This window comes from Rhinoraja longicauda, chromosome 37, assembly GCF_053455715.1.
Source record: "Rhinoraja longicauda isolate Sanriku21f chromosome 37, sRhiLon1.1, whole genome shotgun sequence".
NCBI classification, from domain to species: Eukaryota; Metazoa; Chordata; class Chondrichthyes; order Rajiformes; family Arhynchobatidae; genus Rhinoraja; species Rhinoraja longicauda.
The window spans coordinates 3,291,959-3,309,147 of record NC_135989.1 but is presented as its reverse complement, the minus strand read 5'-3'; the positions used below and the strand labels follow the sequence as shown (position 1 = coordinate 3,309,147).

The following is a 17,189-nucleotide window of genomic DNA, read 5'->3' as shown; positions in this document are numbered from 1 at the left end:
TAATTTACTGCTTTGAAACATTATTTAATGTGTCCTTTGCATTGCATATGTGTTGGTAGAGTTTGTGCTTTCTTTCATTTTCCTCAAAATACTACTCATGTTAACTAATGTTAAAGAAAAAATGTTGTCATTCTATATATCATATATCACAATATGTAATGTTTTTTTAATTCAATAATTAATTAGAAAGTACCTTTTTTAATTAAAACTCTGCAGCCTAAAGTTGCCTCGGCAGAAGTGGGGTCTACTTCTACAGTTGGGTTGTCAACCCAGTCAGAGGGAGATAATCAGAATACAGATGAAGGAAGCCAAGCCCAAACTATCACCAGCTCTGTTTCAATATCCAGGTACTGAAAATTTAAAAAAATCAAACCATTGAGGGGCAAAGGGGAGTGCCGAGCTGTATCTCTTTTCACTACCCCTGTGTCTCTTGGTAATACTCCACTTTATGCTTAGAGGCTATGTGTTCTCCTTGCTGTGTTGCAACATCTAGGGGTTCCTTGGTCAAATCGCAAGCATGCCATGGTCCTGCATAGACTGGCACTAATATGGTTGCAGCAGGACCCTGTCCTGTGAGAAAGGGAGGAATAAGTTGCAGTGGCGCATTGGCGCAGCTGGTAGAACCGCTGTCTTACAGCGCCAGAGACAGGGTTCGATCCTGACCTCGGGTGCTGTTTGTGTAGAGTTTGAATGTTCTCCCTTTGACCGCGTGAGGTTCCTCCGGGTTCCACCCACATCCCAAAGACATGCGCGTTTGTAGCTGAGTGGCTTCTTCAAAATTGCCTCTACTGTGGGAGGGGGTGGATGAGAAGGTGGGATAATGTAGAACTAGTGATCATTGGTCAGCGTGACTCAGTGGGCCAAAGGGCCTGTTTCCATGCTGTATACCAAAACTAAACTAAGTTATGCACAGGACCGACTAATAGACATTGACACACAAGAAGATGCTGGTATCGTGAGTAAAACACAGAGTTCTGGAGTTACTCAGCATGTCAGGCATCTCTGGAGAACATGAATAGGCAATGTTTTAGATCAGGACTCTTCTTCAGACTGATTGTAGTAGAGGGGGGGAGAAAGCTGGAAAATTGGTGGGGTGGGGTCGGGACAAAGCCTGGCAAGTGATAGGCGGTTTCAAGCGAGGGGGGGTTTGTTGGCAGATGGATGACAATAGACAATAGGTGCAGGAGCCAGACAATAGGTGCCAGCACCGCCATTCAATGTGATCATGGCTGATCATTCTCAATCAGTACCCCATTCCTGCCTTCTCCCCATACCCATGGACAAAGGGTAGAGATGAAAAGGAGACATAAGAGTGTCCAATAAACTGAAATGTGAAACCAGAGGGAGGATATGGATGGATCGGGTGGGGGAGAGGGTAAAGGGACTAGGAAAGTGAGATAAATGGATGTACACTTGCCAGGTTAGACCCACCACCATCTCCTTCCCAGCTTTCTCACCTGCACTACAATCAGTCTGAAGAAGAGTCCCAACACTTATCTATTTCCTCCACAGATGCTGACTTACTCTAACACTTTGTGTTTTACTAATAGACATTGATGTCCAGGGAACTGATCCAAAACCAGAATAATATAACAGAAGTTTTGGGCAATTTACTGTAATTAAAAGTATTTTAAATATTATTGTCTTCAGTTTTGGGCACCATGTTATGGGAAAGATGTTGTCAAGCTGGAAAGGGTGCAGAGAAGATTTCCAAGGATGTTGCCAGGACTCGAGGGCCTGAGCTCTGGGAAGAGGTTGAGCAAGCTAGGACTTTATCCCATGGAGCGCAGGAGGATGAGGGGTGATCTTATAGAGGTGTACAAAATCATGAGAGGAATAGATTGGGTAGATGCACAGACTCTTGCCCAGAGGAGAGGATTCGAGAACCAGAGGACATAGGTTTAAGGTGAGGGGGGAAAGATTTAATAAGAATCTGAGGGTAACTTTTTCATGCAAAGGGTGGTGGATGTATGGAACGAGCTGCCGGAGGAGGTAGTTGAGGCTGGGACTGTCGCAATGTTTAAGAAACATTTAGACAGGTACATGGATAGGACAGGGTTAGAGGGCTATGGGCCAAACGCAGGCAGGTGGGTCTAGTATAGATGGGACATGTTGGCCAGTGTGGGCAAGTTAGGCCGAAGGGCCTGTTTCCACACTGTAAGACTCGATGACTCTACGACTCTATTGGTTAAAGATGTCTCTTAAATCTGTATTCACAGTTCAATGCCTTCTTCTGGGAGTGACATACTCTCTGCTCATTCTGTCACTGATTTACTTCCTACGCAAGTATCAATGATCGATTTACTCTCGGAGCCCAGTTTGCAGAGTGAGGATATGCACCATAACAATGGTATAATGACATCAGGTCAGTAAATTCATACCTGCATTTTATAAACATGAAGAAGGGTTGTGGGAATAGACTAGGAAATGCAATGAACATGTAACATTTTGTTGTTAAACTTTCTCTATTGTCAATTTATGATCTGCTGTTGCCGTGAAAATCAGTTGTAATAGCTACTGTATGAAAGAGTGATGTGCAGTGACAAGCATTGTGCAGTCATAATGTGTAGGAGCGATCTGTACATCGTCACGATTGTCTGATTTCTTGAGTATTATTAATGGCAGCCAATTGATGCGTTATTTTCTAAAATAATGTCCTATGAAGGGACTGTTTAGGGACAGCACGGTGGCGCAGTTGCTGCCTCACAATGTCAGAGACCTGGGTTTGATGTTGTCACAAGTACAAGAGTAGAATTAGCCCATTTGGCCCATCAGGTCTACTCCGCCATTCAATCATGACTGATCCTTGCCTCCTCATCCCATTTTCCTGCCTTCTGCCCATAACCCTTGACACCTGTTCTAATCAAGAATTTGTCTATCTCTGCCTTAAAAATATCCCCGGACTTGGCCTCCACAGCACTCTGTGGCAAAGAGTTCCACAGATTCACCATCCCAGGTGAGAAATTCCTCCTCACCTCCTTTCTAAAAGAGCACCCTTTAATTCTGAGGCTGTGGCCTCTGGTCCTAGACTCTCCCACTAGTGGAAACATCCTTTCCACATCCACTCTATCCAAGCCTTTCATTATTCTGTAAGTTTCAATGAGGTCCCCCCTCACCTTCTAAACTCCAGCGAGTACAGGCCCAGTGCTGTCAAACGCTCATATGCTAACCCACTCATTCCTGGAATCATTCTTGTAAACCTCCTCTGGACCCTCTCCAGAGCCAGCACATCCTTCCTCAGATATGGGGCCAAAATTTGCTCACAGCAAATTTGCTCACTGTGTATAGGTACTGTCTGTGTGGATGCTGTCTGTGTACGTTCTCTCTGGGACCATGTTGGTTTTTCTCCAGGTGCTCTGGTTTCCTCCCACATCCCAAAGACATTCAGGTTTATTGGTTAAATGGCTTTGTAAAATTAACCCTAGTGTGCAGGACAGAACTAGTGTATGGGGTGATTGTCGGATGGCGTGGACTAGTGTATGGGGTGATTGTCAGCCGGCGTGGACTCGGTGGGCCGAAAGGCCTGGATCCACGCTGTATCCCGAAAGTCTAAAGACTGTGCAGTACAGGTGCTCCTCAACTTACAATGGGGTTATGTTCTGATAAACCCTTCGGAAACCGAAAATATTGTATGTCGAAATGCATTTAAATACACCTGATCACATGGCCGGCCGGAAGCGAGCTGCCGTTGGCTAGCGTTTCCACCATTGAAAAGTCGAAATATCGTACGTTGAAGCATCGTTAGTCGGGGAGCACCTGTACTTCTCTGTACTAGTTTTACTTTGGTAACAATATAATATAATTGCTGCCTCGATGTACAATGGTGTGGATGTGTTTGTGTAAGCTACATAATCTAACATTTTGAGTATTTATTGCTATGTTCTACCCCCGGTAGTTGTAGATATCGACGGTTCTACTGAAAGATGTAAGTTTGCCATTGATCACCAGCACACCATAGAAGAGTACAGTAAACCCTCAATATAACATACCATAGAGGGGGGAATGTTGTCCTTATCTTATAGAAACATATAGGATCTTATAGAAACATATAAAATTCTTAAGGGGTTGGAGAGGCTAGATGCGGGAAGATTGTTCCCGATGTTGGGGGAGTCCAGAACCAGGGGTCACAGCTTAAGGATAAGGGGGAAGTCTTTTAGGACCGAGATGAGAAAACATTTCTTCACACAGAGAGTGGTGAGTCTGTGGAATTCTCTGCCACAGAAGGTAGTTGAGGCCAGTTCATTGGCTATATTTAAGAGGGAGTTAGATGTGGTCCTTTTTGCTAAAGGGATCAGGGGGTATGGAGAGAAGGCAGGTACAGGCTACTGAGCTGGATGATCAGCCATGATCATATTGAATGGCGGTGCAAGCTCGAAGGGCCGAATGGCCTACTCCTGCACCTATTTTCTATGTTTCTATGTCCGTTATTGCTGATTGTCCGCTATGACCGAGAAAGGGTTCACTCCAACCACCTAGTGGACATTCCGTGAAACGAGCTGTTTTCAAATACAAAAATCTTTTTAACAGCTAAAAATATGTTTTTGTTACTGCAAGCTAAAAATATTAAAGGCTGTTTGTTACATTGTTTAATAGTTAAGTGTCGATCCAAGCGACCAGTTGTCAATTTCAATGCATTGTCAGTTTCAATGCCTTGTCAATTTCAATGCCTCGTCCATTTCAATGCATTGTCAATGTCAGTGTCTTGTCAATTTCAATGCCTTGTCAATTTCAATGCCTTGTCCATTTCAATGCATTGTCAATGTCAGTGTCTTGTCAATTTCAATGCCTTGTCAATTTCAATGCATTGTCAAGTTCAATGCATTGTTAATTTCAGTGCATTGTCAATTTCCATGCCTTGTCAGTTTCAATACCTTGTCAGTTTCAATGCATTGTCAATTACAAAAGCCTCCACAATATAACGAGCAACACACAGTTCTTAAAGAGACAGTCTGCTCTAACCAAAATCTGTTGTAAAGAGGTCTGTAATAGAGGGTTTATTGTATTGAGATCCTAAAATGTTCATTTAGTTTACTCCTTCCACTTCCATTTCCAGTGACGAACCCAGCCTACGAGACCATGGTGTCGGAAATCGTATCGATGGGTTATGAGCGTGAGCAGGTAGTGGCAGCACTAAGAGCAAGCTTCAATAACCCACACAGGGCAGTGGAATACCTGCTGACGGTAAGGGACATGGTTGGCTGTTTTTGAGGGAAGGTCTTCATGGGTATATGTGAACGCATATGTACTTATGTTGGGTGCTCCTCAACTGTATTCAGCGCAGCTCTCTCAGATTGTTCCAGGTAAAGCAATGTAGGCGATGGTTTTTTGTGTGCCAGGTACAGCTCAGAATGAAGCGCTTTCACTTCTGTCAGAGATTGGCTAACGGCCATAGAGTCATGCGGCGTGAAAACAGGCCCTTCGGCCCAACCTGCCCACGCCGACCAACATGCCCCATCTACACTAATCCCACCTGCCGGCTTTTGGCCCATATCCCTCTAAACCTACCCTATCCATATCCTACCCTATCCACAACGTTAGGTAGACACAAAATGCTGGTGTAACTCAGCGGGTCAGGCAGCATCTCGGGAGAGAAGGAATGGGGAACATTTCGGTTCAGACTGAAGATGGGTCCCGACCCGAAACGTCTCCCATTCCTTTTCTCCCGAGATGCTGCTTGACCCGCTGAGTTACTCCAGCATTTTGTGTCTATCTTCGATTTAAACCAGCATCTGCAGTTTTTTCCTAACAGTACTACGTTGTTGTACTGTTGGATGAACCATCCTTTGGATGTGATGTTAAACCAAGCCCTAATGTCAGGTAGGCATAAAAGATCCAGTGTTGTAGAATTAAATATCGACTGCCATAATACACATCTCTTAATTAACACCAAAATCAAATAGCCTCATCATTGTCACGCTTAGGTTTGTAAGAGCTTACTTTGGACCAAGCGGCTGCTGCAGTTTCTCTGTGACAAGCGTGGCTACATTTAAAAGTGCTACACTGACTGCTCTTTGAAATTATGCTGAGGTTGTATAAGGTGCTATTTAAATGTGCAGATGCTCCTCGACTTACGATGCTCCTCGACTTACGATGCTTCGACGTACGATATTTCGACTTTACAATGGTGCAAAAGCCATACCCATTCAGTAGAAACCGTACTTTGAATTTTGATCTTTTCCCTATCGGGCTGGCGATATGCGTTTTCGACTTACAATATTTTCGATTTACGATGGGTTTATCGGAATGTAACCCCATTGTAAGTCGAGGAGCTCCTGTATGTCTTAAAGTCGGTTAAAATCCAAACTATCACATGCAGGCAAAGGAATTACTGAGCCTCCGCTCAGACCGCCTCAACCAACCTGATCTCCCGGTGGCTCAGCACTTCAACTCCCCCTCCCACTCCCAGTCTGACCTTTCTGTCCTGGGCCTCCTCCATTGTCATAGTAAGGCCCAGCGCAAATTGGAGGAACAGCACCTCATATTTCACTTGGGCAGTTTACACCCCAGCGGTATGAACATTGATGTCTCTAACTTTAGATAGTTCCTCTGTCCCTCTCTATCCCCTCCCCCATCCCAGTTCTCCCTCTATCTTCCTGTCTCCTACTAAATCCTATCTTTGTCCCGCCCCTCCCCTGACATCAATAGACAATAGGTGCAGGAGGAGGCCATTCGGCCCTTGGAGCCAGCACCGCCATTCAATGTGATCATGGCTGATCATTCTTAATCAGTACCCCGTTCCTGCCTTCTCCCCATACCCCCTGACTCCGCTATCCTTAAGAGCTCTATCTATCTCATCAGTCTGAAGAAGGGTCTCGACCCGATATGTCACCCATTCCTTCTCTCCTGAGATGCTGCCTGACCCGCTGAGTTACTCCAGCATCTTGTGTCTACCTTCAGGCAAAGTGATTAGCTTAGTTTGCCATCATATTCAGCATGGGCATTGTGAGCGGAAGGGCCTGTTGCTGTGCTGTACTGCTGTACGTTCTATACAATGTTCTGGGTGGTATAGTTTTTATTAATTTTTCAGCATTTGGGCATTGCAGGCAAACTGACTATTTGTTGCTCAACACTTATTGCTCTTGGGAAGGTGGCGGTGAGCTGCAGTTGGAGGTGAAGCTGCTCCCATGGTGGTGTTCAGAAGGAAGTGCCGGGGTTTGGACCCAGTGATGATAGTCACTATACATCAATGTTGATTTATTTATCACATACGCAACTGCACAGTGAAATTCTTTTTGCACTTACACCGATCAGCCAAAACATTATGACCATTGTGACAGGTGAAGTGAATAACATTGATTATCTTGTTACAATGGCACCTGTCAAGGGGTGGGATATATTAGGCAGCAAGTGAACAGTCAGTTCTTGAAGTTGACGTGTTGGATGCAGGAGAAATGGGCAGGGGTAAAGACCTGAGCGACTTTGACAAGGGCCAAATTGTTATGGCCAGATGACTGGGTCAGAGCATCTCTGAAACGGCAAGGCTTGTGGGGTGCTCCCGGTCAGCAGTGGTGAGTACCGACCGACAGTGGTCTGAGGAGGGACAAACCACAAACAGGGTGTTGGGCGCCCAAGGCTCATCGATGCGCGAGGGCAACGAAGGCTATCCAGTCTGGTCCGAACCAACAGAAGGTCGACTGTGGCACAAGTCACAGAAAATGTTAATGGTGGTCACGGGAGGAATGTGTCACAATACACCGTGCAATAAACTACATTGAACTCAACTCAAACGGCTTCCTCCAGCACTTTGTAGTTTGCTCATGGTAGCCTATGCAAATAACTGCATTGCATTATATAGAAGGTACAAATTCATAAGTCATAGGAGCAGAATTAGGTCGTTCGGCCCATCGGGTCTACTCCGCCATTCAATCATGGCTGATCTACCTTTCCCTCTCAACTCCATTCTCCTAACTTCTCCCCTTAACCCTTGACACCAGTACTAATCAAGATCCAAAGAATTCCAACAGATTTGTCAGGCAAGATCTCCCCTTCACAAAACCATTCTGACCCTAGCCTATTAGTCCCAGAGTACCACCGACAAAATATTAAATGGGATTAGTGTAAGGTTAGCATAAATAGATGTTGATGATTGGTGGGCTAAAGGGCCAGTATTTGTGCCGTGTGACTCTGACCCATTTACATGTTTACTGACTTTACAGTGATGGTACGTAAGCTGACACTATTAAGTTGTTGAGGAGGGAGAGTAAATGACGTGTTTATTGCCATGTCATTTCATATAAAAGGTACATTAAATGGTGTGTTGTAAAATTAGAATTTCAAAACCTGCAAACAGTGATTGTAAACTATTTTAATCTTGTTCGCACAGCCACATTGAACCTGTTTTCTTTGTTTATAGGGTCTGCCCGACAGTCCAATGGGTCCACAGGAGGAGAGTACAGCACCTCAAGCCAGTCCTGAAGCTGGTCAAGAATACAATCCAGAAACACTAGGCAAGGAGCAATGCTTTTAGTAAATAATTTGACAAAGCTTCCTCAAAGACCATTAGACATAGAGGCAGAATTAGGCAGTTCAGCCCATCGCTTGCAGCGCCAGAGACCCGGGTTCAATCCCGACTGCGGGTGCTGTCTGTACGGAGTTTGCACGTTCTCCCCGTGACTGCGTGGGTTTTTTCCGAGATCTTTGGTTACCTCCCACACTCCAAAGACGTACAGATTTGGTGTAAGTGTAAATTGTCCGCAGTGTGTGTAGGATAATGTCAATGTACGGGGATTGCTGGTTGGTGCGGACTCGGTGGGCCGAAGGGCCTGTTTCCGCACTGTATCTCTAAACGAAACTAAACTAAACTAAAAATGTTATACAGTGCTGGTCTGAGGAAACAGACGAGCTCCTATGTGTCTGCTTAATGTCAGTCGTCGAGGAACAGTCTTTAATCATTGTTAAGGAGGTGATAACAAAGTACTTACAATAAGATGAGTAGACGGAGCCAATGGGGACTTTATCAAAGGGAAATAGTGTTTAACGTTTAGAGTCATAGAGACAGCATGGAAACAGGCCCTTTAGCCCAACTTGCCCACACTGACCAACATGTCCCATTTACACTAGTACCACCTGCCTGCGTTTGGCCATATCCCTCTAACCCTGTCCTATCAAATTTATTGGAGTTCTTTCTTTTAGTGTCACTAACAGAGTTGATGAAGAGTGGTTCGTGTATTAGATGTGTATGTGGATTTCAATAATGTGCCACATAAAATATCACAGGGTGTGATAATGACTTATGGAGTGTTGGCATTGAGTGTTCCTGTTGGAGAGTCGTAAAGTGTAGACAAGTGGCATAGTCTTTCTGTTACAAGTTAGTTAGTATTAGTACCCTCACTTCAGTGAGGTCCTACTGTATCTGTCTGTCCACGACTGAAGAAGGGTTCCAACCCATCTCGTCACCTATTCTGTTTCTCCAGAGATGCTGACTGACCCGGTATTACTCCACCGTTTTGTGTCTATCTTTGGTATAAATCAGCATCTGCAGTTCCTTCCTACACATTTCATACTGCATCAAATTCTTCTTTCTTAATCTTAGCCCACCTCGGTCATGGCTGACCATGGGTGATGCATCCTAGTCGGCTGCTTGCTCCACACCTCGGCTAGAGCAGCGTCGCTTGTGGCTGAAGAGACTAATGCGGGAGTGACAGTCTCTGTCGCAAAGGACACATTTGTGTGTGGTCTCTGGTCTGTTGAAGTTGCTGCGCTCCTTTCTGCGTGCCCGCTTGTCTGCCGCTGCGTTCATCAGTTTCTCTTCCCCCGTTTTGAGATGTTGGTTCAGGGTACCTCTCCACCTTGTATTGTAAGAAAATAACTGCAGATACTGGAACAAATCAAAGGTATTTATTCACAAAATGCTGGAGTAACTCAGCAGGTCAGGCAGCATCTCAGGAGAGAAGGAATGGATGACGTTTCGGGTCGAGACCCTTCTCCAGAATATGGTCTGAAGAAGGGTCTCGACCCGAAACGTCACCCATTCCTTCTCTCCTGAGATGCTGCCTGACCTGCTGAGTTACTCCAGCATTTTGTGAATAAATATCTCCATCTCGTATGGTCAGCTGCAAGGCTCTCCCAGGACTCCACATCGATGTGAGAATTTTTTATTTTGAAGAGTTAATTCTAACAGAGATTGTAACTATACTAAGGAATTTCCAAACGTAAGTACAATTTTTGCAAGCTATTATAAAACATACAACTAGATGGTAAACAACAAACAAGCCATCCATCATGGAACAAAGACTCTAGACCTGGGCTGAGGAGAAAATTCTGTGTCTCCCCTCTAACTTCTACCAACTTCTGCTATCTTCTATATTTTATATACATTTTACATTTGTCACTACCTGTTATTCTCTAACTACATCATCTGAATATGATGTTTGACAACTGCTGCTGTGTTTTTGTGGTATTGTTGGTCTTAATCAGGTCAACATGGATAGTGTGTAAGAAGGAACTGCAAATGCTGGTTTCAACCGAAGAAAGACACAAACATCTGGAGTAACTCAGCGAGTCAGGCAGCATCTCTGAAGAGAAGAAATGGGTGACGTTTTGGGTCAAGACCCTTCAGACTGGTTAGGGATAAGGGAAAGGAGAGATATAGACGGTGATGTGGAGAGATAAAGAACAATGAATGAAAGACATGCAAAAAAGTAACGATAAAGGGAACAGGCCTTTGTTAGCTGTTTGTAGGGTGAAAATGAGAAACTGGTGCGGCTTGGGTGGGGGAGGGATCAGAGGCTAATGTGACGTGGGTTGGGGAGGGATAACATGTGGGCTCTTATACATCGACGAGACCAAATGCAGACTGGGAGATCGTTTTGCGGGACACCTTCGTTCAACCCGCCTGAACCTACGTGATCTCCCAGTTGCTGGACACATTAATTCTCCTTCCCATTCCTACACAGACCTTTCTGCCCTAGGTCTCCTCCATTGTCAGAGTGAGGTTAAACGCAAACTGGAGGAACAACATCTCATATTTCGCTTGGGCAGCTTAGTGGTATGATGATTGATTTCTCTCACTTCAGGTTGCCCGGCATTCCCTCTCTCTCTCTATCCCTCCCCCACCCAAGTCGCACCAGCTTCTCATTTTCACCCTGCAAACAGCTAACAATGGCCTGTTTCCTTTATCGTTACTTTTTTGCACATCTTTCATTCATTGTTCTTTATCTCTCCACATCACTGTCTATATCTCTCCTTTGAAAAGTCTCGCTCCAAAACATCACCCATTCCTTCTCTCCAGAGATGCTGCCTGTCCCACTGAGTTACTCCAGCTTTTTGTGCCTATCAACATGGATAGTATTGTTTCCTTCATTGTGGCAAGTGGATGGGCAAAGGTTACTGATTAGAAGTGGAAACTGTTGTGGTTGAAAGTATTGAGTTTACCAATTGGCATTTTGAACCTTGGGACATTTTTTCTTGCTGCACTTAAGAGCTGAGGTCAGCCATACATTTCTTGGCCCTAGACAGTGAATATCCATCATAGAGGGGTTGAAGACACAATATTAGACTGTGTAGAGGATTGGTTAAAGGATAGAAGACCGGGAATGGGTGTAAATGAATAATTACATGGAACATAGCGGTAGAGTTGCTGCCTTACAGCGCTTTCAATGTCAGAGACGCGGATGGGATCCCGACTACGGGTGCTGTCTGTACGGAGTTTGTACGTTCTCCCCATGACCGCGAGGATTTTCTCCGAGATCTTCGGTTTCCTCCAAAGCCGTACAGGTTTGTAGGTTAATTGGCTTGGTATGATAGTAGTGTGTGTGCGGGGATCGTTGGTCAGTGCGGAATCGGTGGGCCGACAGGGCTTTTTATGCACTGTATCTCTAAACTAAACTAAACTAAACTAAACATGGCACCAAAGCTGGTCTTAAATCCTCTCTCATTCCGACTGGGATTAAGTGTTTGAACAAACAATATGAGACCTCGCTGAACTTCTAGGGAGCTTGCACTACCTTTTGTAGGTGATCTTTTCACTAATAACATAATACTAATTAAGTGAAGAGGTGGTGAAAATCCCACAGAAGTCCCTACCAATAAAATTGAGTTTAGTTTATTGCCACGTGTACCGAGATACGGTGAAAAGCTTTGGTTGCGTGCTAACCAATCAGCGGAAAGACATGATTACAATTGAGCCGTCCACATTAATTTTTTTAAAAATTTAATTATTTTCCGGTCAATACAATACAACAGACTGACCATACAATTGTGAAAGTTAAATAGTACGAAATCATTGTATCAAAATTAAAACAATATAATCACACATGATATTTTCTGACTGAAAAAAAAGGTGTAGGCAGAAACCAAAGCTTATTGTGCCTACCCTTAATACTCAACAAAGCATTACCCTAACTAGCCAAAATAGCAGTGAAACAAAACAATAAAACAAAATATAATAAAATAACACAACATCATAAATCAGAAGCAGATAAACAAAGCATAGAAAGAAACACAAATATAGTCGAACCATCATTTCTGTCATGCCAGTTATTTCTCAGTGCTGATCACATATTTTGTATCTTTCAAATATAATGTTTTTGAACATTTTCTTGAATTTACACATATTACTACACTCTTTCAATTCACTGTTGCAACTATTCCATAAATGGATCCCTTTAACAGTCACATATCTGTTTTTCACATTTGTCCTTACCCTCTTTTTTTCAAACATATAATTCCCCTGAGTGGATACCTGTTCTCCCTCACTGAAAACAAACCTTGGATACAGTCAGGAAGTGTTCTTTCTTTTGCTCTAAACATTATACAGAAAAGAGTGGAGCGATTGTAATGCATGATTGTAGAGATCCACTTCTACGACCAGCACATAAAGAATCATTAAGGGATTGGACAGGCTAGATGCAGGAAAAGTGTTCCCCATGTTGGGGGAGTCCAGAACCAGGGGTCACAGTTTGGGAATAGGGAGTAGGCCATTTGGGACTGAGATGAGGGGAAACCTTTTCAGCCAGAGAGTTGTGAATCTGTGGCATTCTCTGCCAGTGGAGGCCAATTCACTGGATGTATTCGGGAGAGAGTTGGATATGGCTCTTGGTGCTGATGGGATCGGGAGATATGGGAAGGAGGCAGGAACAGGGTGCTGAATGTGGATGATTGGCCATGATCATATTGAACGGCAGTACTGGCTAGAAGGGCCGAATGACCTACTCCTGCACCTATTGTCTACAGTCGCCTGCCTTGGGCGCCATCTTGGAAGATTTTTCCAAGAAAAGAAGAAGCACTCGATGTCCTAGTGCGTTTAAAGGTGGATAAATCCCTGGGCCCATTTAGGATTTATCCCAAATTCCTTCAGGAGGCAAGGGAAGAGATTGCTGGGGTTCTGGCTAAGGTTTTTAAATCTTCACTGGACATAAATGTACCAGGTAACTGAAGGGCAGCAAACATGGTCCCCCTTTTCAAGAACGACAACAAGGTAACTCTTGACCTTTGAGCCTAACGTCTGTGGTAGGGAAGAGGCTGGAAAAAATGCTGAGAGAAGGGATTAATGACCACTTGGAAAGGTAAGGACTAACCAGAGACAGTTAGGTATTGGTTTAGGTTTGTTGTCATGTGGACCAAGGCACACTGAAAAGCTTTGTTTTGCATGCGAACCGTACAGATCAGGTAATACCAAAGATAGACACAAAGTGCTGGAGTAACTCAGACTAAAGTAGGGTTCTGACCCGAAACATCACCCATCCTTTTTCTCCAGAGATGCTGCCTGACACGCTGAGCTACTCCAGCACTTTGTGTCTTTCTTTGGTATAAACCAGCATCTGCAGTTCCTTTCTACAGATCATATAATACCATACATAAATACAATCAAGTCAAACTCAAGTACAATGGGTAGCCAAGTGCAAGATTCAGAGTGGAGAATATAGTTCTCAGCATTGTAGCGCATCAGTTCCGCAGACAAAGTCCAATGTCCGCAATGGGGTAGAGGTGAATCGGACTGTATGCTGACGTATGGAAGGACCATTCAGAAAACTGATGATAGAAGGGGAAAAGCTGTACCTGAGTCTTCTATAACTTCTGCAGGAACTGAGCGTGGAGAAGAAAGAATAACCTGGGTGGGAGGAGTCTTCGATTATGTTGGCTGCTTTTCCAAGGCAGCATGAAGTGTAGAAGGAGTCGATGGTGGGAAGTCTGGCCTGTGTGATGGTCTGGGCTACATATACTACTCTGTATTTTATTATGGTCTTGTACAGAGCTATTCCCAAATCAAAGGTAGATGCAAAATGCTGGTGTAACTCAGCGGGTCAGGCAGCATCTCGGGAGAGAAGGAATGGGTGACGTTTCAGTCTGAAGAAGGGTCTCGACCCGAAACATCACCCATTCCTTCTCTCCCGAGATGCTGTCTGACCCGCTGAGTTACTCCAGCATTTTGTGTCTATCTTCGATTTAAACCAGCATCTGCAGTTCTTTCCTACACATATTCCCAAATCAAACTGTGATGCAATCCAACAGTACGCTTACTTATTGCATCTGTGGGAGTTTGTACGAGTTATTGGAGACATGCCAAAGTTTCTTAGTCTCATCAGGAAGTCGAGGCGTTGATGTGGCGCCTTGGCTATCACCATCGATGTGGTCGGTCCATGACAGATAACTGGTAATATTAACGCCAAGGATCTCTCAACCATTTCCACCATTTCAATTCCACCATTTCCACCATCTCAACCATTTCCACTTCGGCACTATTGATGCTGATGGGGGCATGTATGCCTTGGTGCTTCCTGAAGTCAATAACTAACTTTATCTTGCTGCCATTGAGGGAGAGTTTATTGTCCTGACTCCATGTATGGTTTTGTCAAGGACAGATCCTGAACTAAGCAATTTGATTGAATTCTTTGAAGAGTAAACAAAATATATTGATGTGGGCAAAGCATATGTGATTTACATGGACTTTTGGCAAGGTTCCTCATGGGAACTGGTTCAAAAGGTTAGAGCCCATGGGATTCAGGGCGAGATGGAAATATTGGATTTGACAACAGGGGAAAGAGGATGATGGTAGAGTGTTGTTTTTGCAACTGGGTGCCTACTGCTGGTGGTGTCCCAGTAGGATCAGTGCTGGGATCCAAGCTGTTTTCAATGCACATGACTGACATGGGTGTGGATGTAAGAGGCAAGCTCAGAATGAGGACTGCAGGAGTTGTTGATCGTGAGATGGGTGGTTTCAGGCTGCAGAGAAACATCAATGTGCTGGTGAAACGGGCAAAGGAATAGCAGATGGAGTTTAGTTCAGATAAATGGGCGGTCACGGTGGCGCAGCGGTAGAGTTGCTGCCTTACAGCGAATGCAGCGCCGGAGACCCGGGTTCCATCCCGACTACGGGTGCTGTCTGTACGGAGTTTGTACGTTCTCCCCGTGACCTGCGTGGGTTTTCTCTGAGATCTTCGGTTTCCACCCACACTCCAAAGACGTGCAGGTTTATAGGTTAATTGGCTTGGTATAAATGTAAAAATTGTCCCTAGTGTGTGTAGGATGGTGTTAGTGTGTGGGGATCGCTGGTCGGTACAGCTCCGTGCAGACAGCGCCCGTAGCCGGGATCGAATCTGGGTCTCTGACGCTGCATTCGCTGTAAGGCAGCAACTCTACCGCCCAGTTACACGGATAGACTGGGGAAACTGGGTCTATTTCCCCGGTTGCAGAGGAGGTTAAGAGAAGAATTGATTGAGACGTGTAAAATTATGAGAGGTATATATAGGGTAGACTGCAAGAAACTTTTCCCCTTATCAGAGGCAGATAAAACTAGAGGATTTGGTTTAGGGTCAGGCGGAAGAGATCCAGACGGACTCTGAGGTGAAGTCTCCTCACCCAGAGAGTGGTAAGTACCTGGAGTGTGGTTGAACCTGGGTCACTGACAGCAGTTAAGAAGTATCGAGGTATGGAATCACACTGTCCAGGCATAGAGGGCTTTGGACCAAGTGCTGCGAGATGGGATTAATGTGGTCGAGTGCCTTTAGTCATTGTGGATGAGTTGGGTCGAGGGCCTGTTTACATGCTGTATAATTCTGTGACTGTTTGACTCAAATGCATGAAGGAAACACACAGCAGGTTCGGCAGCACCTGCGGAAAAAGAAGCAGGATTTTGGGCGGCACAGTGACGTAGCGGCAGACCCGGGTTCGATCCTGACCTCGGGTGCTGTCAGTGTGTGGCTTCCTCCGGGTGCTCCGGTTTCCTCCCACATCCCAAAGACGTGCAGATTTTTATCAAGGGATATGGGGAGAAGGCAGGCACGGGTTATTGATTGGGGACGATCAGCCATGATCACAATGAATGGCGGTGCTGGCTCAAAGGGCCTAATGGCCTCCTCCTGCACCTATTTTCTATGTTTCTATGTAATATTGTGTGATAGAAACATAGAAAATAGAGGAGGCCGTTTGGCCTTTTAAGGCAGCACCGCCATTCATTGAGATCAAGGCTGATCATCCACAATCATTAACCCGTGCCTGCCTTCTCCCCATATTCCTTGATTCCACTAGCCCGTAGAGCTCCATCAAACTTTCTTTTAAATTCATCCAGTGAATTGGCCTCCACTGCCCTCTGTGGCAGAATTCCACAAATTCACAACTCTCTGGGTGAAAAAGTTTTTTCACAACTCAGTTTTAAATGGCCTCCCCTTTATTGTTAGACTGTGGCCCCTGGTTCTGGACTCCCCCAACATTGGGAACATTTTTCCTGCATCTAGCTTGTCCAGTCCTTTTATAATTTTATACGTGATCTACCAGACATTTGAAGTATAATGAGTTAGAAACATGACACAGCTGTGAACCTCCATCTTTTCATCTGCTCCTGTCACCTGCTTCTCCTGTTTAATGCTTCAATCTTGACCGTTTTAAAATGTCCTTTTCTCCCGCAGGTGAGAGCCCTCTGGAGTTCCTGCAGGATTTACCTCAGTTTCAGAACATGAGGCAGGTACTTCAGCAGAACCCATCGATGTTACCGGCCCTTCTCCAGCAACTGGGGAGAGAAAACCCACAACTATTGCAGGTACGGGGGACAACTGAGCATCAGATTTTGTTCTCGAATAGGTCCGTTTCTGACCTGAGAAACAGAATGTAGGGAGATCGGTGTCTGACCAAGTCTACCCCTCCCCCACCCAAGTCGCACTAGACTCTTGTTTTCACCCAACAAACAAACCCAACCCAGCTAACAATGGCCTGTTTCCTTTATCACCACTACTTGTTTGCATGTCTTTTATTCA

General features: G+C 44.8%; 1 protein-coding gene across 1 annotated transcript in view; it reads left to right on the top strand.

The window, feature by feature from the left end:
- Positions 1–17,189, top strand: part of LOC144610689 (UV excision repair protein RAD23 homolog A-like) — a 40,458-nt gene that overhangs the window by 11,914 nt on the left and 11,355 nt on the right. Inside the window, exons 3-7 of the mRNA XM_078429576.1 lie at positions 217–347; positions 2,220–2,365; positions 5,054–5,181; positions 8,354–8,447; positions 16,845–16,975. Of these exons, the coding sequence (XP_078285702.1) occupies positions 217–347; positions 2,220–2,365; positions 5,054–5,181; positions 8,354–8,447; positions 16,845–16,975 (630 nt within the window). The remainder of the gene's footprint in view (positions 1–216; positions 348–2,219; positions 2,366–5,053; positions 5,182–8,353; positions 8,448–16,844; positions 16,976–17,189) is intronic.